Source organism: Citrus sinensis, chromosome 1 (assembly GCF_022201045.2).
Source record: "Citrus sinensis cultivar Valencia sweet orange chromosome 1, DVS_A1.0, whole genome shotgun sequence".
Classification (NCBI taxonomy): domain Eukaryota; kingdom Viridiplantae; phylum Streptophyta; class Magnoliopsida; order Sapindales; family Rutaceae; genus Citrus; species Citrus sinensis.
This window is the reverse complement of record NC_068556.1, coordinates 20,299,358-20,324,369: the sequence shown is the minus strand read 5'-3', so window position 1 is coordinate 20,324,369 and position 25,012 is coordinate 20,299,358. Positions and strand designations below refer to the sequence as shown.

General features: G+C 34.8%; 5 protein-coding genes across 20 annotated transcripts; 4 read left to right on the top strand and 1 right to left on the bottom strand.

Moving 5' to 3' along the window:
* Positions 1-1,652: 1,652 nt before the first annotated feature.
* On the top strand, positions 1,653-3,553 carry LOC102613119 (auxin-responsive protein IAA14). The gene is made up of 5 exons (XM_006489440.4): positions 1,653-2,072; positions 2,177-2,361; positions 2,451-2,586; positions 2,842-2,903; positions 3,025-3,553. The coding sequence occupies exons 1-5, from the start codon at positions 1,795-1,797 to the stop codon at positions 3,060-3,062; spliced, it is 699 nt and encodes a 232-aa protein (XP_006489503.1). The 5' UTR covers positions 1,653-1,794; the 3' UTR covers positions 3,063-3,553.
* Positions 3,554-5,840: 2,287 nt separating this feature from the next.
* LOC102613418 (hypothetical protein) lies at positions 5,841-11,609 on the bottom strand. Of its 15 annotated transcripts, none has more exons than XR_008052418.1 (10): positions 11,268-11,609; positions 10,971-11,109; positions 10,813-10,871; positions 10,517-10,712; positions 9,592-9,705; positions 9,065-9,171; positions 8,135-8,245; positions 7,978-8,049; positions 6,416-6,947; positions 5,841-6,288 (listed from the first exon to the last, which is right to left on the bottom strand). XR_008052418.1 is itself a non-coding variant. In XM_052435160.1 (6 exons), exons 1-5 carry the CDS (start codon positions 11,448-11,450, stop codon positions 9,596-9,598), a joined length of 687 nt encoding a protein of 228 aa, XP_052291120.1. In that variant the 5' UTR covers positions 11,451-11,609; the 3' UTR covers positions 8,958-9,171; positions 9,592-9,595. The 15 variants fall into 15 exon arrangements, 2 of the variants coding, with proteins under 2 accessions (XP_052291120.1, XP_052291122.1); XR_008052420.1 differs by having other exon boundaries at positions 6,416-6,593; XR_008052415.1 differs by having other exon boundaries at positions 6,416-6,593; positions 6,670-8,245.
* LOC102614008 (phospholipase A1-Igamma2, chloroplastic-like) lies at positions 6,172-8,140 on the top strand. The gene is made up of 2 exons (XM_052444250.1): positions 6,172-7,466; positions 7,945-8,140. The coding sequence occupies exons 1-2, from the start codon at positions 6,172-6,174 to the stop codon at positions 8,138-8,140; spliced, it is 1,491 nt and encodes a 496-aa protein (XP_052300210.1).
* Positions 11,610-11,778: 169 nt separating the features above from the next.
* On the top strand, positions 11,779-14,727 carry LOC102614305 (protein transport protein SEC23). Its single transcript, XM_006489446.4, has 2 exons — positions 11,779-12,583; positions 12,916-14,727. Exons 1-2 carry the CDS (start codon positions 11,930-11,932, stop codon positions 14,572-14,574), a joined length of 2,313 nt encoding a protein of 770 aa, XP_006489509.2. The 5' UTR covers positions 11,779-11,929; the 3' UTR covers positions 14,575-14,727.
* Positions 14,728-17,502: 2,775 nt separating this feature from the next.
* Positions 17,503-23,027, top strand: LOC102614983 (magnesium transporter MRS2-I). Of its 2 annotated transcripts, XM_006489447.4 has the most exons (11): positions 17,504-17,865; positions 17,975-18,004; positions 18,346-18,496; positions 18,647-18,768; positions 19,868-19,942; positions 20,351-20,575; positions 20,674-20,718; positions 21,954-21,998; positions 22,110-22,139; positions 22,299-22,418; positions 22,513-23,027. In XM_006489447.4, the coding sequence occupies exons 1-11, from the start codon at positions 17,611-17,613 to the stop codon at positions 22,597-22,599; spliced, it is 1,185 nt and encodes a 394-aa protein (XP_006489510.2). In that variant the 5' UTR covers positions 17,504-17,610; the 3' UTR covers positions 22,600-23,027. The 2 variants fall into 2 exon arrangements, with proteins under 2 accessions (XP_024947909.2, XP_006489510.2); XM_025092141.2 differs by lacking the exon at positions 20,674-20,718 and having other exon boundaries at positions 17,503-17,865.
* The last annotated feature ends 1,985 nt before the right edge of the window (positions 23,028-25,012 follow it).

Here is a 25,012-nt window from a genome sequence, read left to right as displayed (position 1 = left end):
TCATAAAATTTTAGAATGAGTGATGTTGATCACTACTTCTCTCTTTGATGTTTATGTGTCCTGCAGGGGAATTGCTACTCATAATTAGCCTCAATCTTGCTCTAAATTGCAATTTTCAAAGACTCTTATCTTCAAGAATCAATCTTTGTCGTTGATAATATTTTTAACTTGTAAGGGGTGATTTATTAGTTTAATTTCATTTTTACAATGGGGATGCACAGCTGATCAGTCAATCAATTAATAGGCTTTATATTGGGTGAATTATTGGTTCATGTGAGTTTGTGCGTAAGTGGATGATGGTTCCTGGAAGAATCAAATCATTATAAATAATGAACAAATTCATGCATACAATTACTAGTACATGATGTAGTTCGTGCTAAGTGCATCTGCTTCCCAAATTGCCCAAACGGACCCCATCAATTGATTGAAATGAAAGATTGCCAGAAAAGAAAAGAAACAATAATGATAAAGTAAAATTGATAAAAATGGAATTAAGTGAGTTTGACACTTATCTCCTACACCTTTTAAGATTATCACTTGTCCTTTAAATTCTCATAATGCTTTGTTACCTTCAATGTTAAAACTTTCATGAAAATTTCATTTTAACCACAAAACAATAATTTTTTTTTGGGCAAAATTTGTTGTCAAGAGATAAAAAAATATTATGAAAGCTATTGAGGGTAAATGGTAAAACTCAAAGAAACTGTAAGATGATGAAAGTATTAATTCTCCCAATACAAAAGTATAAACGCTTAAACATTAAAAAGACAGTATCCAAAGTCGAGGGTAAGTGGCTGAATGCTCTTGGCATCTTTATAATTTGGTTTAATAACACATTACATTCTTATTGTTTGTTAAAAATATGAACACATCATTTCTCAACTTTTTACATAATTTGATTTGTTTATCCCTAATGAATTTAGATAATTCATATAAATAATGTTATACTTACTTAGTTGGAATACTTAATTTCTATCTCAATTCTTAACTAATGTGGTAAATAATGTGACACTCTCTGATTAGTTCAATTGATAGATAATTATTAAGTCTTACAATTTTTAATTTAAATAGTAAATTTCTACTGATGACACATCAGATAAAATACAAACTAAGTATGCTAACTAAATAAGCATAATATCATCCAATTCAAATAACTGATAAAATTTTGGAAAACACCATTGTGGGTTACAGAAGTGTACCAAATTGAGTAAAAATCGAGGGGCAATGGCGTGAGGAGGTATTTTACAGACTAAAGGAATGTGATGAGTTATTAAGACAAACTATTGGAATATATAGAGCCCCAAAGTCGACTGGATATATAGAAACTTAAAACTACACTAAACGATAATGAAATTTTGACTAATGCATTAATAGGTGCTTAATTACGTTTTAACACAGCCCTAGTGTAGTGGTTTGCATGTGCTGTTTGACTAAGAGGGAACAGTATAAAGTACTCAAGAGCAATGAAATAGCTCCTAAATAGCCACAAGCCTTTAGAGAAATCTAAACACCCAATCACGTTCCTAACGTCGTCAGGTTGGTAAGAGCTTCCAAAATTAACGTCCCCAAGTGTTTCCACGTGTCAGACATATCATAAATCAGATACATTGATACGACATCGGCATACACATGCAGCTGATAACACAACAGCCCACAGTTATATTAATTATTGGGGTCTCTGATCTCTTTCTCTTGCAGCGCAACAACATAACTACAAGAAGAAGGAAGAAAGAAAGAAAGAAAGAAAGAAAGAACGAAAAAGAAAATCTGTAAAGGAGTTGTTTGATAATTTGAATGGAAGCTATTGGCCTGAAAATGGACTTCAAAGAGACTGAACTTTGCCTTGGATTGCCCGGCGGTGGCAACAACAAAAAAGATGAAGCTGCTGCGTTAGAATTAACTCCAACTCCAAAGGCTAGCAACAAAAGAGGCTTCTGTGAGACTGCCGTAATTGATTTGAAACTCAATCTTCAGTCTAAGGAATCGTCAGTGGATCTGAATGAAAATTTCAAGAATCCTCCTTCCAACAACAAGAATCATGATAAGGATCCCGCAAAGCCATCCGCCAATAAGTAAGTGATTTTTCATATTATTGTTATCCATATTATATATGGTATTGTTAAATTATAAACTAATGTGTAGCGAAATTATGTCTATGTATTTGGATTAATTTTAGGGCACAAGTTGTGGGGTGGCCACCAGTGCGATCCTATAGGAAGAATGCTATGGCTGAAACGGCAGCATTTGTGAAGGTTTGCATGGACGGGGCTCCATATCTTCGCAAAGTGGATTTGAAGACGTATAAGAGTTACCAAGAGCTTTCTGATGCATTGGCCAAGATGTTCAGTTCCTTCACCATGGGTAAGTTTTTGTTGCATGCAATATAATTTGTAATGTTAATTATCTTTATAAATTCATTAGTTAATTTGTTATATATATGTGAATTGTAGGTAATTATGGATCACAAGGAATGATTGATTTTATGAACGAGAGCAAGTTGATGGATCTTTTAAACAGCTCTGATTATGTGCCAACCTATGAAGACAAGGATGGCGACTGGATGCTCGTGGGTGATGTTCCTTGGGAGTAAGTTTTTATTTGTTTATTATTATTATTCCTCTAGAAACCCTAAAATTAATTAACAAGCATTATATTTGCAAATTAAAAAAAAAAAGCATGATATAATTGGACATAATCATCCAGCAGAAAGAGCTTGCTACGCTGGCACTACTTGAACAAACAACGAAAATTTCCTTATTTTCAATATTATATTATTATGCAGCTTTCTGGGTAATGAAATAAAGTTGTCACTTACCCTTCAAAATTCTTTGATCTTTACAGGATGTTTGTTGATTCATGCAAGCGTATGCGCATAATGAAAGGATCAGAAGCAATTGGGCTTGGTATGTTTTCTTTTGTTTTCGTTTTTTTTTTTACACAATTTCCTGAATGATATATATTCTCGAACTTAATTGCAAAAGATCATCTAACATCTAAATTAAATTTAATTGAATCATTTTTCAGCCCCAAGAGCAATGGAGAAGTGCAAGAGCAGAACCTAAAGTAATATATATGCGTGGCTTTGTTGGTCTTGTTGAAGGTGTCATCCATCATGTCCTCAAAAGACAAACCAAAAGGGAAAATTAAGCTATTTTATGGGCTCCTGCACAAGATTATTGTTTGAACAAGCTTTGGGTGTTTCTGTGGATGCGTTTCATTGTCTGTATTTTTATTTGATCGTATATAGAATATGCGAAAAAGGTCTAGACACTTGTAATGGACAAGAAGCAATTAACTCAAACCTATTGTCTGGCTTGTTTATGGCTCAATGGCAGAAGCGTCTAATTTTCTTGTTTTAGTAAATCACCTACTTTTGTTATTTGTAGTTGCCTTTGCTGTCATAGTTGTTGTGTGTTTTATTCCTTTGAAACTTTAATTAATGCTACCTGTTTTTTTTTTTTTTTTCTCCCCCGGGAAAGATTCTTCATATTCATGTACTATTAATCTCAATTAATATAATAATCACAGGCTTCTTATTGCTTGTTATTATTAATTTCGATGGGGAACAAGGCCATGTGCATGTCGATGGGGCCTGCATTCATGGCCATTGGTTTACGAAATTGGGATTGGGATAAGCAAAGTTAAATTTCAAAATTGACTGGTGAATGTAGGGTGTTGAGTGAATGTGGTTGGAATTTTTAATATCAATTTTATGGGATCACTAACATTTAATTTAGGCCAAATCAATTAATAATTATATAATGCCCAATACCCCGGCCTCTTTCTTTTCTTTTTATGCATAATATTTATAGTTTTTTTCTCGGATCTTGTGGTGTGGCAGCCTCATGTTCCATATTTAATGAAGGTAAATTATATTCACAACTTGGGGACTTCATATTATAATTAACAAATAGATTAATATACGCATTGGAATGATCGAGGAAGGTAACCAGTTTTGTTTTTAATAAATAAACCTAGCTCTATGGGGTTAGGAAGGGGATGATGGCAATATCTCATTGTAATTATCAAACGAAAAGTCAGTAATATTGTCTCCATTAGATGCTTTCCATTGCATGTGAGCTGTGTATCAATTCAGTGATCATGTTCCCACCATGATTGAATTTAATTTGTAGTGCTCTGTTTCGTCCAAAAGAGTCTACGGCTGTCCATTTTGATATTTCCCATTGTATGATTTGTGTTTTAGAAGCACTGTTGTTGCTTGTATGTATTCGGTAAACACTTTTAACTTTATTTAGAAGTTAAGATGATTTTAATTGACAACGATTAGTTACAAAAAGAAAAGAAAAAAGAAAGCAAGAAAGAAAGAAAGAAAGACTCTTCATTACCGGTCACAAGTGTCTACTGAAATCATTAATTGTTGATGCCGAAAAATTTGTTGATGCCCAACTCGGATATGACTTGGGAGTTGTTCCATTAAAACCCCTCAAAACTTACTAAACCCCTTCCTTCCGTATTTACACTTTTTGACCTTTTTGAGAAATACAATAAAAATGAGAACTTTTTACACCTCACGTCTTGTAAAGATTAAGCGTCGACGGTTCTTCTGTTCTTTTCTTTTAACCCCAGTTCAATTTGCTGGTGAAAAAATGAGAGGTTAAAATAAACTATTTAAGAATTTTCTCTAGCATCTTATTTTTATAGGATATTTTTCCGCCAGTGTTAAAAGGCTTGCAATTTGATGAATCCTAGATTTGCCTTGTGGAGTCTTAAAATCAATGTTAATTTCGTCAATGAGTTTTATTAATAGAGTAATGATACAGCCACAAATTCTTATATAAATTTATTTTGTACAAACTGACGTGGTATTAATTCATTGGTTAAATGAAAATATAAATTAATAAAAACAAATCATGTAGGCCAAGTGATATTTAATTCAATCAATCTTATCATGCCATATCAGTTTGTACAAAATAAGTTTGTACAAGAGTTTGTGACTGTATCATTACTCTTATTAATAAAATCGACATCACAATCGCCGATTATTCGAAGACGTAGACGGGCCCATACAAAGCCCAAAACTTTGGTAGTTTCAACTTTATAAAGCATGCACTTGCATCATTTTATTTGCACGAGCTAGAAAAGCATGTCTCATCTTGCATCTCACACAACTGGATTCGCAAGCAAGCTGGAGAATAACAGTGAGAACTCGCCGTTTGATTTGGCCCAAAAGAGAGAATAATTATTGGGGAAAAAAATCAACTCTAAATTCGTATTCAATCATGGCTTTACTCAAACCAAAGTCAACTCAGTATCAAAGTTGACCAATAAGGCGCCAAGCTTGTCTTCGTCATCTGTTGGACATGCCGAAGACTACCAAGAAAATACTCTACATTGTTATACAAGGAACCAGTGAAATTCAAAGACTTCATCAAGGCAATTAAACTTTAAAAGTCTCCCCTTAACCTAATTATGTGGTACAATAGAATTTTTATTTGGATACTGGATCTAACTTTGTTTCGGGTATTCAAATAATCTCCAGACATGGGAAAAGAAACCAGTTTGGGTAGAAATATTCTAATATAAGTTTGATGTGTTGTTAGTTTAAAGAGCTTTATCAGTCTCTACGAGTACCCAAAAAAAAAAAAAATAATAATAATAAAAAAGAAAATAAAAAATAAAAACAATTCTCAAAGACAGAGAGATAGAAAACACCTGCATTTTTTTTGTCTCTAGCAACTAAATCATTAAGAGTGACATGGGAACTTGGTAAAACAAGACCTAATAACTAAAATAAAAAGTAAAAGTTTGAACAACTCAAACAGCTACTCTTTTACTGAAAAAATAAAACAGCATGTTGTATTCAAGAATTGATGCCTCAATTAAGAAAACTCAAAAATTACTTCAGTATGAAAGTATACTTCAGCATGAAAGTAACTGGCATTTAGATGTCACAACAATAATGTGCCAGCTCAAAACAATGAATAACAATTGTTTTCCTAAGTAGTTAAATATAGCCATAAAATACTCGAAAGTCTTCATGATTAAGAAGTATGGATATGAAATCTAGCTTCAAGTTCACATACAAGTCTTCATGATTAGTCATTGGATATCTTATACACAACATTTTATCTTCCCCACCTAAATCTCCAATCGTGCCTACTCATCTCATTACTCCCACCACCAGCTTAAGCTGCTCTGAAACAAAAATCAATGGCTATCCCTCTAACCAAAATAATCTTCCCCTACAACATACACATGCAAAAGACCTTTCCACTCAAGTATCATGTTCCAACTCCAATTACAGGAGGTCAAGTACCATTTCGAAGGCTGGCAAGAAGAGAAGATAGACAACAAAAATGTAGAGAAGTTATTGCTTTGTCCCAAGAAGACTACTGCACTGTAGCAGAGCTTGACATAAAGGAAGCAAAAGACAATAATGAAGAAATTACAATACCTAAAGAACCTGAGAGGAAGTTAGCAGACATTTGGCGTGATATCCATGGTGTGGATGATTGGGATGGTATGCTAGACCCCCTGGATCCCCTCTTGCGATCTGAGCTAATACGGTATGGGGAAATGGTACAAGCTTGTTATGATGCCTTCGATTTTGAACCATTCTCCAAGTATTGTGGCTGTTGTAAATATGCACCAAGTGAGTTTTTTGAGTGTCTTGGCATGACACAGCATGGGTATCAGGTAAACTCTTACATTCATGCCACATACAACATAAATCTCCCAAACATTTTCCAGAGATCACTCCGACCTGATGCATGGAGTCACACAGCAAATTGGATTGGGTATATTGCAGTTTCCAATGATGAAATGTCAGCACATCTAGGACGAAGGGACATAACCATTGCTTGGCGGGGCACAAAGACAAAGCTGGAGTGGATAGCTGACTTCATGTATTTTCTAAGGCCCATTACATTGAAAAAGATCCCCTGTCCGGATCCCAGGGTCAAAGTTGAGTCTGGGTTCCTCAATCTCTATACCAACAAGGATCAAAGTAGTCAAATTTGCAAGCGCTCGGCAAGAGAGCATGTTTTAGAAGAAGTCAGGAGACTAGTAAGTCAGTACCAGAATGAGAACTTGAGCATCACAATCACAGGTCACAGCCTAGGGAGTGCATTAGCAATACTAAGTGCATATGACATAGCTGAGACTGGGGTAGATGTCATGGATGATGGGCAGGCAGTCCCTATATGTGTTTTCTCCTTTGCAGGGCCACGTGTTGGGAATACACGGTTTAAGGAGAGGTTAGCACAACTTGGGGTAAAAGTACTGAGAGTGGTAAATATTCACGACAAGATACCTGAGGCACCAGGGTTATTTCTCAATGAACACATACCACCCATGCTCCGTAAGCTAGGTGAGGCATCACTGTGGTTTTACTCACATGTTGGGGCGGAACTTACTCTGGATCACAAGAGCTCCCCCTTCTTGAAAGAGACAAACGATTTGGCATGCTACCATAACTTGGAAGCCCATCTTCATCTACTTGACGGGTTAGTATATTTTTCTTTAGTAGACAAATCCCATCAACGAACCAAGTTAAGACTTGGAAATAGCATGAACCATTTTAAGGGCCCTCAGTTAGAATGTAAATTTCATCAAGAAGCAGCTATGCAGTTTATCAAAACAGTTCCAAATGCTCCTCAAAAGTTATTAACTATGACAGGAAAGTACTACATTTTGGTATATCTAATCATTTTCAATTTTTTTTGTCAACTCTTTATCATAAATGATACTTTACAGAGTCATCAATAAGACTACATCAAAACAAATTTGCCAAATTTGGACCCATCTATCCAATCTTTTAGGCATGCTCAGTGGTTGCGGCAATTCTCAAGTTCAGGACCTACAATTTCTAAAACCTCTTTATGTTTTTTATTCTAATTCTTTCATCACAATATACTCTGCTCAGCAAAAAACATGACATAAGGATTAATCATTAAGTCATTACCTTTGTTTCCTATTGAACAGGTACCAAGGAAAGGGCCAAAGATTTGTGCTTACCAGTGGAAGGGATATTGCATTGGTTAACAAGCAAGCTGACTTTTTGAAGGACCATCTCCTGGTCCCGCCAAACTGGCAACAACATGAGAACAAAGGGCTGGTGAGAAACAATGAAGGCCGCTGGGTGCAGCGTGAACGGTTAAATCTTGGAGATTACCCTTGAAAAGTACAAGATCAAGTCCAAACTTGGATTACTTTGTGATGACACTCATAATAGCAGATCAACTAGACCAAACTTGTGGTCGTATGATGGTAGCTCCCATGAGTCCTGAAGGATAGATGGAGGTGGTATTTCAAAAGACACAGGATGTTAGATAGGATTGGTTTAACTCGAAGGTCAGTGTGCATTGTTCAACAAAACATTTGGAAAATATATTGATGAGGTCATCTCTATTTCTTCAGCTACAGTGAAGCAACTCATCTTTAAATGAGTAGTATTTTAATCTCAACTGCAGCATGATACAATGTTTATGTTCATCCTTTACCGCCCAATGAATAATGCATAAAAATCATTTAAAATAGATAGGACATGTGCAGTATTTCTGGTTTCACAGATAATAGTAAATCTGTAATGCTTTAAATCTCTAATGCTTTTAACTCACATACACAAGGAATAAGTAAACTCCAAAGCATCCAACCAAAACACCAAAAAGCTATTGCAATTGATATCATGAAAGAATTTTTTTGAGGCAGCCCTAGAAAAGAAAGCAAAGAGAAACAGAAGCAAATGATGGATTCAAGCACAAGCACCATCTATGGGGCATCTAAAATCCAAACGATTGGGGTGGACAAAAATGCTTTCTAACTTGTCAAAAAAAAATTAGGAAAAAAAATATCTCAAAAAAATAGCTCTTGACACTACTCAAACAAACAAGGGAAGAGGATATGGGTTTCTCTGGGATTTCTCGAATTTAATCTTCATCATGTGACTATAAATTTGAAAGCTGACAGTTACATCAATCAAATGCGCAAGCATAACATTCAGCACAAAGGTGGACATGCAATTATTAAAATAATTCCCAGCAATATAGTGCAGTTAACTATTTTCCAGACCCAATTCAGAAAACAAGGGTGAAGATTTACTAACCGAACAAGTACATACAGCAAAAAACCTAGTTGATCTTGTTGAATCACAGGACTTGAATTCTCATAAGCTAATCAACTAGGTCATTTAGGTTAAACATCGCATGGTTTCTGCATTAACAAATTCAAAAAATAGTTAAACCAACAATGTGAAAAAAAGGCTCCTTCAGCAACTCACATTTTGACAGGCAGAAAACAGGAGAAACAAATGTTGATTGTGCTTTTATGCAGAAACAGCTTGACTAAACTTCGGAGTTGTTCATGCATACAAGACATTTCCCAAACAATGCACCACTGACATGCAACCCAAGAGAAAAAATAAGACCATTGTTGCTTCTACAACAAAGTGAACTTTTACATCAGTGCCAAAAACTGCTTGCAAAACTACAATAAGGCTCCAAATATCTGAAATATATGTACTTCTTTGCATAAATTTAGCATGTAGCTATTTCTTTTTACATTTTCCATTTTACAGGAATGCTGAATCATGAAGAATGGAGGCAGAAATGGACAACGAGTAAAGAGATCTACCTTTTCATTCTCTTTTTATCTGATTTTCAGGCTGAGAAAAGAAATCTTTTGCATTATTTGCTACCTCTGATTCCAGTACAGCTTCTAACAAAATGTCTGATCCTTTTGCACCATCTACAACCACATCCACCAGCTAGTTATTTTAAATTATGCCCTTAAAGGGGAGATCGTATAACTGCAAACTAGTGACAAATTCTTTTAAACAGTCACATAATAAAAGTCAAATTATTCCTATAAGGTTCATTTACAACAAAACATTAAGACATTAACACAATGTGATTACCTAAACTAATTGTAGGACAGACTTAGCTTGTTGCAATGGAACAATTCTTCTTTCATCTTTTAATGCTAAAGCGGCATGATCTGACTAAATAGAGTAACATCAGATTCAAGCCTTAGCAGCTAGCATGGTTTTCTTATACTTGCAAGTGCAATAAAATTGAACAAAGGACAGATTAGCAGAGTGAAAATGGTCATATTTCAAGTACTAGCCAAGCTGCAAAGACAAAAGCACTTTTAAATTGTTTGAAGGATCAGAATCATAGACAGCACCATAAAATTCCAAAACCATCTTTCATCTTATTAACTCATATAATTCTGGTGATTGCATCAAAAGTTCATGCATCTTCCAACAAGATTTCAATTACAACATGTGGTAAAAACCAAATATCAAAACTATGCACCAATTATAAGAGGTAAATAAAACATTATCGGAAAAAAGAAAATAAGACTCAGATTTTTTTGTTAATAACTCAGCAATTTAATGTGATATCACTAAAATGGAAGCCTTATTTTCAAGTCCCACACAGATTTCATTTGTTTCAGGTTAGGACATTAAATAAGAAATGGCATTGACCAAAACAAGGAAATATAAAAAAAGCCAATGTATAATAACGAGAAAATAATTTTTAAGAATTGTGGTTACCCTTGCGATTTGGAAGCATGGCAGTACTTTCAGCTGAAACGGGAAGAACAGTAAAACCAGCTTCAAGATTAAAATTTTCTTGATCTGCACTTCTCTTCAAAGAACCACTCTTCACAGCTTCAGATTCAGCAAGTCTTGCATAAGCAGTTGCTTGGCTGTGTAAATGTAATGGCCCAGAGGGCTTCAAACTATAATTCTGAGAAAGGTCCATATAAAGGAATTAAGACGATGCAAAACAGGCTTTTCTGTAAGGAACAAAATTAATGGGGTAAACAAAATGAAGAAGATTCAAACACCTTTGCCACATCATCTGTTGCCTTTTGCTCTTCTTCACTTTTCTTTAATGAACTGTCATCTACAAACAAGGAAGCACAGGAAATTAAATCAAGAGAAATACACAAAGCAAACTTTACATAAGTAGCCCGAAGTCCAATGTCAAGACAGAATATGTTACCGCTATGGTTAGGAGTTGGCTGTGGAAGATTCTCCATCAGCTTTCGAGTCATAGGCCCAGGATTAATAAGAGATACGCTTCGAATTTCATGACGGATTGCATCCAGTTGTTGCATTGCATCTTGAAGTTCTTTCGTCACCTAGAAGGGTAAAGTGAATGACCAATATTAAGAATCGTCTCCAAATAGTTGCCATAGCTATATTCATAATTACATATGCCCAAGAATTCTAATAAAATATTTCATATTTCTATATAAAACACAATTAAATAAAATCATACAAAAACCAAATAATGTACCTGCCGAGCTTGAGATTGTTGCATAACGTTATCGAATTGGCCACGAGCTAATTGAACGTACCCAATGGCCCGACCGGCTAATCTGCCGGCAGTTCTTGCGATTATTGGCAGATCCTTTGGTCCAACAAGAGCAGCAGTGGCGCCGATTATGAGGAAGAGCTCTCCGTACGAAATGCCGAACATAATGAACCGCTTTCGGGTTTTGTTTATTATACAGGCTTACTCAGTAGTGAAGAGGGAGAGTGAGAGACGAGGTTTTTGAAACTTGTGGGTTACCCATAAATTGGTCTTTGCAACGGCTAATATCAGAATCTAAATGAAAATGTCGATGATGGATGAAATATGACCTGTTGTTTACTGCAAAATCAGAAAAGCTTTTAATAATTCGAAATGCAAGCATGCTTCTTTCCTATTCTTACACTTAGGTCCATTGACCAAGGTTGACCGTTGGCTCTCATTGTCCTCAAATTAACAATCCAAATTAATTTTCCATCAAAAACCCCAAACAAACCCTAACCCTTACCCATTATGCTTTTTCTTTTCTCTTTCCTTTTTCTTCATCTCTACGACAACAATGCAAGATTCCCTTTCCCTGTATATCATGTTACTCACATCACTCATCACCACCTAACCTCAAAAGAATTTTCTCCAAATCCATCAAAATGGATTTCACCGAACTCGAAGCCATCGAGGGCCTCCGCTGGTCCTGGAACTCATGGCCCTCAACCAAGTCCGACGCCGTTTCCCTCATCATCCCACTCAGCCTCCTCCACACCCCCTTAATGCAATCCTCCGAAATCCCTGTCCTCCCTTACGACCCACTGATCTGCTCCAAATGCGGCGCCGTTTTAAACCCTTACGGCCGCGTCGACTACGCCTCCCGCATCTGGACTTGCCCTTTCTGCTACGGCAAGAACCCTTTCCCACGCTCTTACTCCTCCATCGCCGAAACCAACCTACCCGCCGAGCTCTTCCCAACCTACTCCTCCGTCGAGTATGCCGCCGCCCACGATCACTTGCCTAACACTTTAGGCTCCGCCAAGTCGTTTTCTTCTATGGCGTCATTTTCGTCTGTGTCGAGTGGCGGCGGTGGCGTGTTAGGGCCCGCGTTTGTGTTTGTTGTTGATGGTTGCATGGAGGAGTCCGAGATAAGGGCGGTTAAGCATGAGCTGTTGCGTGTTATGGAGCAGCTACCGGAAAATGCCCTGGTCGGTTTAGTTGTTTTCGATTCAATGGTCTATGTTCATGATCTTGGATTCTCGGAGTGTTGTCGAGTTCTAGTTTTTCACGGTGGACGCGAGCTCTCTTCAGAGCAGGTATCGGACTTTTTTTAAAAAAAATTATACTTGTTGTTGGTCTATTATTTGAACAGTGTGAGATTTGATGTAAAATGTACAACTAGTAACAAATAATGGGTATGTTATGTAATTATTGTGCTTCTGCTTCATAGTGTTTGTTAAATTTGCAGCACCTCAATGTTAAATATACCCGGCATTGTGTTTAATACTGGTAATGGATAGGTATTCGTGATGGGTTAATTTGGCTGTTGGGGTTTTGGACAGATATGTTAAGTTGAATACAAACAGTTGGTAATTGATAGTTTCTTAGGATTACATATTCAAGTTTGTGCTTACTTTTAATGTCTCAGATCCAGCATTTGATGGGAATTCGTTGCGCAAAGCAGCAGCAACTAGGAAAGACACCAGTTATTCAAAAGCAGGGATTTTTGTTACCTGTGTCCGAATGTGAATTCAACGTTACTACTGCAATTGAAGAGATAAATTCTTTGACGCAAAGAACACCCGGACATCGTCCTCAAAGGTGCACAGGAGCAGCAATATCAGCTGCAGTTGGTCTTTTGGAAGGATGCTCAGTGAATACAGGCTCCCGGATCATGGTCTTTACTTCAGGCCCTGCAACAATGGGCCCAGGGATTATTGTAGACACGGAATTCAGTAAAGCTATCAGGAATCATGGAGACCTAATGAATGGTCACGCACCTTATTACAGAAAGTCTTGTGCGTTTTACAAGCAATTGTCTGATAGATTAATTAAGTCATCTATTGTTCTTGATTTGTTTGCTTGTTCTCTTGATCAAGTTGGTGTTGCTGAGCTAAAAGTTCCTGTTGAGAGGTCAGGTGGATTCATCATGATTGGGGAGACATTTGAATCAGATCAATTTAGAAAATGTATGCGGCATATTTTTGGTCATGATGAGGAGGGCAATTTGAAGATGTATTTTGATGCAACTATTGAGGTAGTCGCCACCAGAGATATAAAAATTTGCGGAGCCCTTGGTCCCTGTGTGTCTCTTAAGAAAAAGAACAATTTAGTCAGTGACAGTGAGACAGGGGAAGGTGGGACTTATATGTGGAAGTTGAATACACTCGCTAGTAAAACATGTATTGCCTTCTTCTTCCAGGTGAGTGATGAGCAGAAAGCTCAACCTGGATCTGCATTTTTCATTCAGTTTATTACACGTTATCGTCATGGAAACATGAATATCCGGAAAAGGGTGACAACTGCTGCCAGAAGATGGGTTGGGAAACAGTCACCCGAAATAGCTGCTGGTTTCGACCAAGAAGCAGCAGCTGCAATAATGGCCAGACTTGCTATCCACCGAGCAGAGACATGTTATTCCCGAGATGTAGTAAGATGGCTAGATGACACACTTATTCGTTTCACATCCAAGTTCGGGGACTATGTGCCGGAAGATCCATCTTCCTTTCGCCTATCCTCCAACTTCTCTCTATATCCTCAATTTATGTTCTATTTAAGGAGGTCCCAGTTTATCGATGTGTTCAACTGTACTCCTGATGAGACTGCCTTCTTCAGGCTGATGCTGAACCGTGAAGGTGTAGTGGGTTCTCTTATCATGATCCAGCCTACACTTTTTCAGTATTCTTTTGATGGGCCTCCTGTTCCGGTCCTCCTTGATGTTCGTTCAATCTCTCCAGATGTTATATTACTCTTTGATTCTTACTTCCATGTCGTTATTCATTATGGGTCCAAGATTGCTCAGTGGAAGAAGCATGGTTATGATAAAGATCCAAACCATGAGAATTTGAGAAAGCTGTTGGAAGCTCCAGAGACTGATGCAGAGCAATTGGTGGCTGAACGCATTCCTGCACCTAAGATTATAAAGTGTGACCAGCATGGTAGTCAGGCAAGATTTCTTCTTGCTAAGTTGAATCCTTCTGTTACTCAAGACTCAATGTACAAAGAAGGGTCAGATGTCATATTTACCGATGATTTGAGTTTGGAAGTTTTCATAGATCATTTGCAAACCTTGGCAGTTCAGGGTTAATTAGGAATTTTGTGTAGATTTTAGCTGTCAGAAAAGAGCAAAACCCCTTGTATAGTCCCCTCAAGTGTGATGATGCCTAATTATCTCTTGCCATAATAGGCTTACCTTGTCTTGGATAGATTCATTTTTCCATACAATTTTTCAATTTTGTGATGCGAGTGTGAAGATTGATTGCGATTATTTTTCCTTCCATGTAAATGAGTTCATGTGTTTTTCTTCAGTCATCAACAAGCATTCTGCATTCACTTTTTTAACTATTAGATCAAGATGGATGTTCAGGTTCTTGTTTATCCTCTTCTTAGCAACCATAGCATTGAGTTCGGAAAAGGAAGTTACAGTGTTCGTACAAGTATGCATTCTTCATTTCTTTGCAAAGGACAAATGTTTTTGATCTTATTTTCAGTTGATACCTGCCTGCATGTTGTTGATGACTTGATGGGACTGGTGAAAGACATACTGAACCCATAAAACTTTGTCTTTTTTCAAACTTTTTTTGGAGGGTTTGATCTTTCTAGATTATGCATGCATCCAAGGTTGGTTGAAATCAGATCAATTTAAATAGTAGAGAATGACATGGGAAATGACTCAAGTCTGTGGCAATGCGCCTTTGTCCTTTCTTAGGAGGGAGGCAAAATCTGATCAATAGCCACATCTTCAGCCCTCGAGTCCACGTGTCCACAATCTCAAACCAAATATGAATTTACAAGTTGACGTCACCGTTACTTTTGAAATACAATTGAATGCAAACTTACAAGTGGGATTGGTTGGGTTCATGTGATAGCTTACTGAATTTACGTAGTTGTATAATCATATGATGTTCGGAAAAATTTGTAAACGAGCGGGTGTCATGCTTTAATCATTTTCTTCAATCTATTAAGTCAAAGACACGCTAGATAGCACCGTCCTTAGTTTTATAAAGGAAACAAACAAATTTCAGTTGAACGCTTTGATAAATATGCCATTGTTTTGTAATTCTCAACTCAAATCTCATCATACCAATAATATATTCTAGTAGTATTAGTTTTGACCTAATTGGTTGCCAAGAAAATTATTTTAAAGAAGTGCTTATTAGTTATATTCTCGAGAGATCTTGTTAATTGCCTTTATACTGAAATTAGAGAAGCAATAAGAAGATAGCGGTAGCCTTTAATTTTGCCCGTTAGAATTAAAACGAATTTAATAAAGAAGAGCTTGTTTGCATTTTCTTCGTTGTCAATGAACGGTTGGATAGTAGTGGCGTAGCCAAAAATTACGTGTGTTTGTATTTGTAGCACTACTGTTATATTATGCAGAGTAAAACTTTTGTTACTCTTGTTGACAATATTAATTTATCAATTCGTAACATGCAAAATGAAGATTATTAATAATTTAGTAGATGAAATATCGTATTATGTCTGCAGTACTATCACATGATGTTACTTATAATTATCCCACAAGGTCAACTTCACTTACTAAGGTTCCGTTTGGGATTGTTTTTTGAAGGGTTAAAAGTAATTTTAAAAATCTAAAAGCTAATTTTAGTGTTTGGTAAGAAAAAATCAAAATCACTTTTGCCAGAATCAGCTCCTCCTACAGCTGATTTTGAAAAGTAGGAAATGATTAATTTTTAAATTCTGATTTTGAGAATCAATTTTATCCTTTAATATAATTCCATAAATATCCTTACAATTATTACTTAAATCCGAAATGATCCTTATTTAAATTAGAAATAAAATTAATATTTTAATAATTTTTTATTATAATTAACGCATACCTTTCGTTTACCCTATTTTTTCATATTTTGTGTTATATCAAAACTTCTCTAGTACAACAAAGCAAGATCCAGTACGTGTTCCATCACCATATTCAATAACAATAAGTGATTCATCACCCTTTTCATGCATATTCAATGTAATTTTTATTATAATATTATAATATTCATCACCCTTTTCATCCAACATTACGTACATTTTAGCCATTTATTTTCTTACATCAGTTTAACAATAAGATTTACCAAACATCCATAATTGCTTTCAAAATTTACAGTACTTTTGAAAATAAAATTTACCAAATACTTAACTGATTCTTTTCACAGTTGATTATTTCTACAGTACAGCTAACAATAGTTATTTTAAAAGTTGTAGCATTACCAAACTGGCCCTAAGCATTTAAAAAATTTAAGTATTACTTTCATTTACTAAGCGTTATAAAAGTTTAAGTGTATAATTGCACTCTATAAAATTACCAACATTACAAATCGGATCATTTATATGTTGGCTTGGTGCCGCGCATCTAATGTTGAATTATAATGTTTTAATATAAAGGTGTATTAAAACTTAACTAAAAATCATGTTTGTGGGTTTAGAGTATAATGAATCTAATTGCATATTTTAACGTCCTAAAAATTAATATGGATTTTATTTTTAATATAAACCCACCTAAAAATTAATTTAGGTTGTGAACATAATCTCCTTCGTCCGTCTTATTTATACGATTTCATAAATCCAATGATAAAAAAGTTTTTAATCATATCAAATTTGACTTTGAGGAACACCGTTCCCATAATTACGTAACGCAGACGCCTTGAAATAAAACCCACCCATCCCCAGGTTCGCCTCTAAAAATCTTCAACCGATTATTCAAATTCAATTTTGCCCTTCTGGCGTGCATGGCCATAACGTTTGTACTTGACAAAATCGACTTTGTGTCACGTCGCTGTCGTCGCAGAACAGGTAACACGTGTCGGTCAACAATAGGGCCAACACGGTAAAAAAATATATGTCCCACGTAAGAGGAAGACCCTCCCAAATCTATTTCGAGTTTCGCTTATTTTACAACCAATCATATTCCAACACGTAAGCAACCGTAAAAGAAATTCGAGGTCGCGTCCGCACTCTATATCAATCTCACGAGTGATTTTAAACAAAATTACATTATAAGTAATATTTTTTAAAAGAAAAAAAAAGGAAGGATTATTAAACGGAGGAGGATTCTCGGTGTCGTCTTTAACGCTGGGGCTGGGGATGTGATTCTGAAAGGTGATGGTTAAGAAGAGAGATGGCGCGAGACGGGTACGTGGTGCCGGCGGCGGAACCCCAGGCGGCGGCGGCAGCAACGAAGAAGAAAACGCGGTCATCTCGGAGCTGGATACTGCTCGACGCCGCCGGAAACAGCACCGTTTTGGATGTAGACAAGCACGCTATCATGCACCGTGTCCAAATCCACGCGCGTGATCTCCGCATTCTCGATCCCTTGCTTTCCTATCCCTCCACTATTCTTGGACGTGAACAAGCTATTGTTTTGAACTTGGAGGTTATTTATTTTTTTCAATTTCGTTTTGCTTTTTATCCCCCCCCCCCAACCCTGTTAGTTTATTATAAGTTTTCAATCGAATAATGATGATTGTTTTATGCATTTGCAGCACATCAAGGCAATTATTACTTCTGAAGAGGTAATTATTATTATTGTATTTATTTCTTTTGGCAAATTTGGGATTCATCAATCTTTATTACTGCATAAGAGTGCTTCTTTTAGTATTAAATAATTCCTCAATTCTTTTTTTCAAGTACAAATTCTAAGCAGATATGTTTTTTACCTTTGTATTGCTTTCAGGGAATTCTAATTCATAACTATTTTTGTTAACATTATTACTTAATCAAAATTATTATTTAATCTTTTCTAACATGTTTAGTGTTTGCTTTTAATATAAAGTTCTGGTGTGGAAAAGAACATGCAAGTGTGAGCATGGGCCACTTTGGGCAGACTGTGATGATTGATTTTGTTATATAATAGGTGTTGCTTCGAGATCCTTTGGATGAACATGTAATCCCTGTTGTTGCGGAACTTCAAAGGCGATTGACTCCTGTAAATGCCATTCGCGATAGTCTGGGAGATGGGAAAGAGTATACAGGAGGGAATGATGTTGATGCGGGTGAAGAAGATGGTATGACACATTCTTAATTATTACAAATTGTTTTAGTGCATAAAAACAACAAGAACATTATTTGGTTGTACTTGGCATATTAGTAAGCCCCTTCTTTTCCACAGATGTTAGCATCATTTGGAATTTCTAATCGTTTAATATGCTATGCAGAGTCTCCATTTGAATTCCGAGCCCTCGAGGTAGCTTTGGAGGCCATTTGTAGTTTTCTTGCTGCGCGAACTACAGAACTAGAGACTGCTGCTTATCCTGCCCTGGACGAGCTTACTTCCAAGGTGTGCACTCTTTACCTTTTTCTTACTACGATGATAAGTTTCTGCTGTCAGTGTAGACTTACAGGTTTATCTTGGGGTAAAGATTTTGTGCATGTTGCTGCTTGTTCGCATATCATCTATTTGCTTTGTTGTTTTCTGTTGAATCATGACATGTCATAGAAATCTGTCTGTTGAAATACGAGTTTTTGCAAGAAACATTTAGAAGACTAATGCCTTTTTAATTTAATTTCGATTCTTAGATAGAGCCTTATTGAAGTATTGAAATTTCAAAGTGTCTCTAGAAATTGTATAGAAATGTGTTATATTCATTATTCCACAGCTTGCTTATGGAAAAGTTTCATGCTTAACCAGCTGCACGTTTGACATTTGAGAATATCGCTCAATCTCTTTGTGTGTGTTCGGGTACAAAAGTTGTTTGTTTCAATGGTGTAAAATTAAGAATATTGTTTTTGGTAGAGCTCCTTGGAGATTCTATTTAGAGAGATTACCCCTGATGATTTCTTTCTTTTATGTTTATTTTCTGGTTCAAGGAGTCATATTTTGATCATACGGTGATGGTTTATGAAACCCTAAACTGATTATATGAAGAGTGTCTTTGTGGTGGATGCTAGTTGAATATGTTTCTTTACTGTGTTATATGAAGAGTGTCTGTGTTGGATACTCATAATACCATGGTAATTTTTTCTTGGAGTTGTCTGACTAAGTCCTCTTAACTCTCGTGTATTTAAATCTAGAGAATGGTCCTCTTTCAGACAGCTGCCTGTTTGCTAGGATTGTGATAGGGAAATTATTCAAGGCTTGTTGCAGTTTTGGTTATGCCAGAGTTTCATATCTTTCTTTTACTTTTTCCATAAATTTTACATTCATTTTACTTGTCATTTTTGTAATTGCCCTGAATATTTTGCTTCCACTTTTGGGTTTACTCTGTTACTGTGCTCAACCTGTCTAAATGGTAATTTCTGTGGTGGAAAAAAAATTGTTTACGTTGATGTGTGTGTGTGTGTTTCGCAGTTGAGTGAAGCTGTCCATCCTTGTTTGCTTTCTGGCTTCTTGTTTTCTACTTTTTCATAACTGTGTGTGGCTTACTCCAACATTGCAGATTAGTAGCCGTAATTTGGACAGGGTTCGTAAATTGAAGAGTGCAATGACTAGGTTGACTGCTCGTGTTCAAAAGGTATATGTATTGTGCCTTGTGATGTCCAAAACGTCTGGAAGTGTAATATTAAATCCTTTTTATCTATTCATGACTATTTAGAAATCATGCTATCTACAGAGATATGTTTCTTTATTGGAAATTTATGAATTTCATCCTATTAACACAGAAATCATATACTGAATATGTCAGGCTATGCAACATATTTTATTCTCTTTGTTGTGGCTGCATTGATCCAGTGATCCCACTTTTTGGAAAGTCCATTGCTAAGATTACTTTATCTCATGCAGTGGAAAGCATTCATATATAATCAGCACATCTTCTTTTACACCTAGAGTAGAATCATTCCCATTATTAAGCTCATGTTATCTTAATCCACGAAAACTTTGCTAATAGGCTAAGTAATCTTCTGGCCATCGCTTATTGTAGGTGAGGGATGAACTTGAACAGTTGCTTGATGATGATGATGATATGGCTGACCTGTACCTGTCAAGAAAGATGGCCGGCGCATCACCTGTTAGCGGTTCAGGTGCTGCTAATTGGTTTCCTGCTTCCCCTACCATAGGCTCAAAGATATCCAGAGCAAGTAGAGCCAGTTTGGCAACAATTCGAGGAGATGAGAATGATGTTGAGGAGCTTGAAATGTTACTAGAGGTTATAACATTAATTTCATTCACATTTGTCATGTTATCAGATCCCAAAAAATGCTATCAAGTCAGAAATTCTAAATTGGTAAACAATCTATATTGCAGGCTTACTTTATGCAAATTGATAGCACATTGAATAAATTGTCAACAGTACGTACTTTCTTTCTTTGTTTTTCTTCAGTATATCATTTTGGCTCTTAGTCTGTCTTGTGTTATTTTAGATGTATATTTGTCTATATGCTGCATTTAGCTTGCTAACATGGGGCACAAATATTGTGTACAATAACATATGAAGTGTGATGAATAATGCATGCTACTAATAATTTGCAAGAAGTGACGATTTATTTTGAGTGGATTTCAAATTATTTTGAAGTTCAGTTGGAAGTGAATTATCTAGTGCAAGTCTTGTAACCAAATTTTGAGTTATTATGTGGGTGTTTAATTTCATTTCAGTTGTCCCATATATGTCAGGTACATGAAGTAAAGTAGATCATTTAGCACCTGTGCGTTTAAAATTTTGATTTCATATTCAATGTACGAGGTTTTGGCTAAAAGTTTAAGGACCATTTTAAAGTTTTCTCTTAGGTAGAAGGGTCTTTGTATAAGTCAATATGCTTAGACTTCTAGGATATTCAACTAGTCGAGTCAGATTCCCTATCAGTATGGTTTTCTAATGTTCTTGTCTCATAATGTGGTAAAAAGATTCATTTCTATGTATTACAAAACCTAATAATTTACATTGTGTGCATTATATTCCGAATGTTATTTGTAGGGGGGCATGTAATCTAATGATCACATCTCATCTTTGCTACTTATATCTTTGTAATGATTACACAGATTAAAAGAAAATTTTATGCGATGGGTAATATGTAAACAGTTTTATGTTAAAACCCTAATATTTAATTTGTCAGATTCCATCAACTCATAAGAATCTTTGATGCATTTCAGACAGCTAGAGGATAAAATCTAAATTGGTTTTGGTTGTTTTCGTTATTTTCGTTATTCATATACCCATTGCCAAACATCAGAACAGGTCAAACCCTTTTTGCAAGCACCGGATGTCTGATGAACTCAGGAATTGATTCCTTTATTCTTATTTGTCATTTGTTTTTCAAATTCTTCATAATGTGAACTATTGACAGACAAAATTAGTCCCTTTTGGAATTCCCCTCACTTACTAATGAACCGAAAAGCTTAGGAAATATTCCCTGAACTCCAAGCCTGCCGCTGGCGCACTTAGGCTTAATGAACCATAAATATCTGGTTCAGAGATCATATATATGATAGATGAAAGACATAATTTACATTCTTTAGATGAAAGACATAATTTACATTCTTTGTTGTGCGAACTTATTTTGTCTGATTGCTTAATGTGAATTTTGCAGCTGCGAGAGTATATTGATGACACCGAGGATTACATTAATATTCAGGTAGCCAACTTTGAAATTGAAAGCTTGCAACTTATTGACCCCATTTTTAAGCCTGTGCTGTTTTTTTTTCTTTTTGAAATCCGATTAAACATTAAATATCCGTTTTTGCAGCTGGATAATCATCGAAATCAGCTCATTCAGGTGCTTTAATCTTCTCCATATTACATATGATATCATTATTGCTGCTGGTTTCTTTTTTCTTCTTTTTTTTTTTAACATTTGTGTCTGGTTTTCTTTTTTCCTTTCTACAGCATTTATATCACATTTGAATTCTTATCCTGTCTCACTTTTGTGCTGCAGTTAGAACTCTTTCTAAGTTCAGGAACCGTCTCATTATCCATCTACTCTTTGGTGGCTGGAATATTTGGCATGAATATCCCGTACACTTGGAATGAAAACCATGGATACATGTTTAAATGGGTGCGTAAAGTTTTCAAGCTGATCATATTTGCTTCTGATTTTGGAGTGAAGTTTCCTTTTGGATAACTGAATGATTTTTTTCCCCTAATGGTAGGTGGTCATCTTCACAGCAATATTTTGTGCAGTGACATTCGTGTTTATTATGTCCTATGCTCGCTTCAAGGGTTTGGTCGGATCTTGATTTGTTGATCCACCATTCTCCGCCTGAAAGGATCTTTGAGATTGCACTTTAGGAGACTCCAGTAACGTGCATGTGAATGAATTAGGTTGCTAAGACCGTGAATGGGATTACAAAATCACAGCCCCATCTACAGCCTTGTCATTTCATGATGATAATGGAGTGGGACAAAGTGTCTCCATCTCTTAAATTGTAATTTCAAATGTTGGGGTCACAACACTACAGCAAGTTCATATGGAGTTTCAGCAATCTGATTAACTGATCTCAGGTACCAATACTGATAACTGTAAAAATATTTTATAGATGGAATTTTTTTTTCTTGACTTTAATTATTCTTAATTTTCTCATTTGAAGTTCACATTACACGTTAGCGGTTGTAACCGTTATATAATTTTTACGTCAAATTAACGGCAACAACCAGTATTGATTGACCACTGTTCTTGAATAGCAGTGCAGTATTAATTAGCTGCTCTAATGAGCGTTATACAGACTTGCTTTCGTCAAGATCACTTTTTATATACGTTTATTTTTAATAAATTAAAGCATTCATTTGAACAGTGTATCAAATTCTATAAGAGATCATTTCTAGCACTTTCCTCGCGATTATCATGTTTTGTGGATAATTTCACCTGGTTCGGTCTTTAATTATTTATTCAGAAAAGAAAAAATTTTAACTTTGTACTTTTCTGTTTTGTTAGTTTTGGTGTGTGGGTTTCTGTTGGCTTGAATCCATGTAAAGGATGAGACAAGAATTTCTTGTGAGGCCGGGCAATTTTCCTACTGATTTGTGATTTTGTCTACTAATATAGGGAGGTAAAAATATATAAAATAAGGTTACTTTCAAACTGTTTTTATTATTATTATTATTATTTGTCTCATTGATTATAGGTCTCAATTTTTTGTCGAAATACGTAACCCGATTTGTTAAAATAAATATAGAGACAATTTCACACCAGCCATCTTACGAAGACTTGGGTGCATGGTCTTTCATGTCTATGTAGTCTCAGGTTCGTGGCCTAATAACCAAACGTAACCTAATTAATCTCCATTAAAATGAGGTGTTCTAAAATAATTAAATTAATATAAGAGTAGTAAGTTAGTGTTTTAAAATGATAAATAAATAAATAAATACTTATAAAATTAGTTTAAAATTTATAAATTCATATTAAATTTTAATTAAATAAAATTAGTTTATTCTTTTAACTTAATTAAGTAAAGAAAAAATTAACCTGTCAATTGAAAATAAAATAATTATATTGAAAATAATTAGAATAAGTTTTATTAAATTGGTTTAACCATAAATTCTATATTTATCATAGGATGTTTATAATTTTTTATTTTCTATCATAATATTTGTAATTTTCAAGGGTTCCTGATCCGCCCCCATATATAAACACATACATATATATTTTTATATTACTAGATATATATGATAAATCAATAAAATTAGATTTAATTTTCAGTTTTGTACATACTTCATGTTGTTTCAATATTTCCTTCTTACTTGTACTTAAAAGTCATTTCGAGTTGTTGTCCAAGAGGTTTGGAATGATGCAAAATCGCTTATCTTACAAGCAACTTTGAAAAATATGAAACGATTTTCAAAATTTAATTTTGAGAATAAATTTTATCTTTAATAAAATTTCACATAAATCATCACATGTATTATATAAACCCCAAACTATCATTGCTTAATTTAGAAATAAAATCAGTAAATATATAACGATAATCATTATTATAATGATATTTTAATTTACGTTTCTAATTTTTTTTTCAATAACTTTTGTATTAACCTACTTGTTTTACCTTCCATTTATAAGTCTTACGTTTTATTTATATAATTTATGTTTTATTTTACACTTAATGTTAATTTACAAATTTTATGTTATATTTGTTAGTCTTCATTTTGTTTACCATTAATACACCAATTTACCATTCCTATGATAACTTACTTATTTTATCTGTCATTTACAAATCTTATATTTCATTTACTTATTTTATGTTTTGTTTTATAATAATTATTGATTTACAAATTTTATGTTATATTTATAAGTTTTTGTATTGTTTATGATTGATATACCAACTTGCCACTCATATGTTAATTTACTTGCTTTCTTTTTTTATTTATATTATTTATGTTTTATTTTACACTTAATAGTTGTATCTATATTTTTTGTTTTGTTTACAAATAATACATCAATTTACTACTATAATGTTGATTTACTTGTTTTAATTTTCTTTTTACAAGTCTTATATTTTATTTACACAATTTATGTTTTATTTTATACAATTCATGTTTAATTATAGTATTAATGCATGGCATTATTATTCAAAATTTTACTTCAAAATTAGAGCTAGAATTCTTCATATTTTAATGTTCAGGTACGAGAGAATAACTAATTAATTTTGTGAACAA

What these genes read in the sequence shown, in the direction of transcription:
- LOC102613119 (XM_006489440.4), top strand. Translation starts at nt 1,795, where the DNA reads ATGGAAGCTATTGGCCTGAAAATGGACTTCAAAGAGACTGAACTTTGC. An exon ending in GCAAAGCCATCCGCCAATAA is followed by an intron (nt 2,073 to 2,176) that starts GTAAGTGATTTT and finishes GATTAATTTTAG; the next exon opens with GGCACAAGTTGTGGGGTGGC. An exon ending in GTGGGTGATGTTCCTTGGGA is followed by an intron (nt 2,587 to 2,841) that starts GTAAGTTTTTAT and finishes TGATCTTTACAG; the next exon opens with GATGTTTGTTGATTCATGCA.
- LOC102614008 (XM_052444250.1), top strand. Translation starts at nt 6,172, where the DNA reads ATGGCTATCCCTCTAACCAAAATAATCTTCCCCTACAACATACACATG. An exon ending in CATCTTCATCTACTTGACGG is followed by an intron (nt 7,467 to 7,944) that starts GTTAGTATATTT and finishes CCTATTGAACAG; the next exon opens with GTACCAAGGAAAGGGCCAAA.
- LOC102613418 (XM_052435160.1), bottom strand. Translation starts at nt 11,450, where the DNA reads ATGTTCGGCATTTCGTACGGAGAGCTCTTCCTCATAATCGGCGCCACT. An exon ending in CAACAGATGATGTGGCAAAG is followed by an intron (nt 10,713 to 10,812) that starts GTGTTTGAATCT and finishes GACCTTTCTCAG; the next exon opens with AATTATAGTTTGAAGCCCTC. An exon ending in CATGCTTCCAAATCGCAAGG is followed by an intron (nt 9,706 to 10,516) that starts GTAACCACAATT and finishes ATGTGGTTGTAG; the next exon opens with ATGGTGCAAAAGGATCAGAC.
- LOC102614305 (XM_006489446.4), top strand. Translation starts at nt 11,930, where the DNA reads ATGGATTTCACCGAACTCGAAGCCATCGAGGGCCTCCGCTGGTCCTGG. An exon ending in GCGAGCTCTCTTCAGAGCAG is followed by an intron (nt 12,584 to 12,915) that starts GTATCGGACTTT and finishes TTAATGTCTCAG; the next exon opens with ATCCAGCATTTGATGGGAAT.
- LOC102614983 (XM_006489447.4), top strand. Translation starts at nt 17,611, where the DNA reads ATGGCGCGAGACGGGTACGTGGTGCCGGCGGCGGAACCCCAGGCGGCG. An exon ending in CATTGAATAAATTGTCAACA is followed by an intron (nt 20,719 to 21,953) that starts GTACGTACTTTC and finishes TGAATTTTGCAG; the next exon opens with CTGCGAGAGTATATTGATGA. An exon ending in AGGATTACATTAATATTCAG is followed by an intron (nt 21,999 to 22,109) that starts GTAGCCAACTTT and finishes CCGTTTTTGCAG; the next exon opens with CTGGATAATCATCGAAATCA.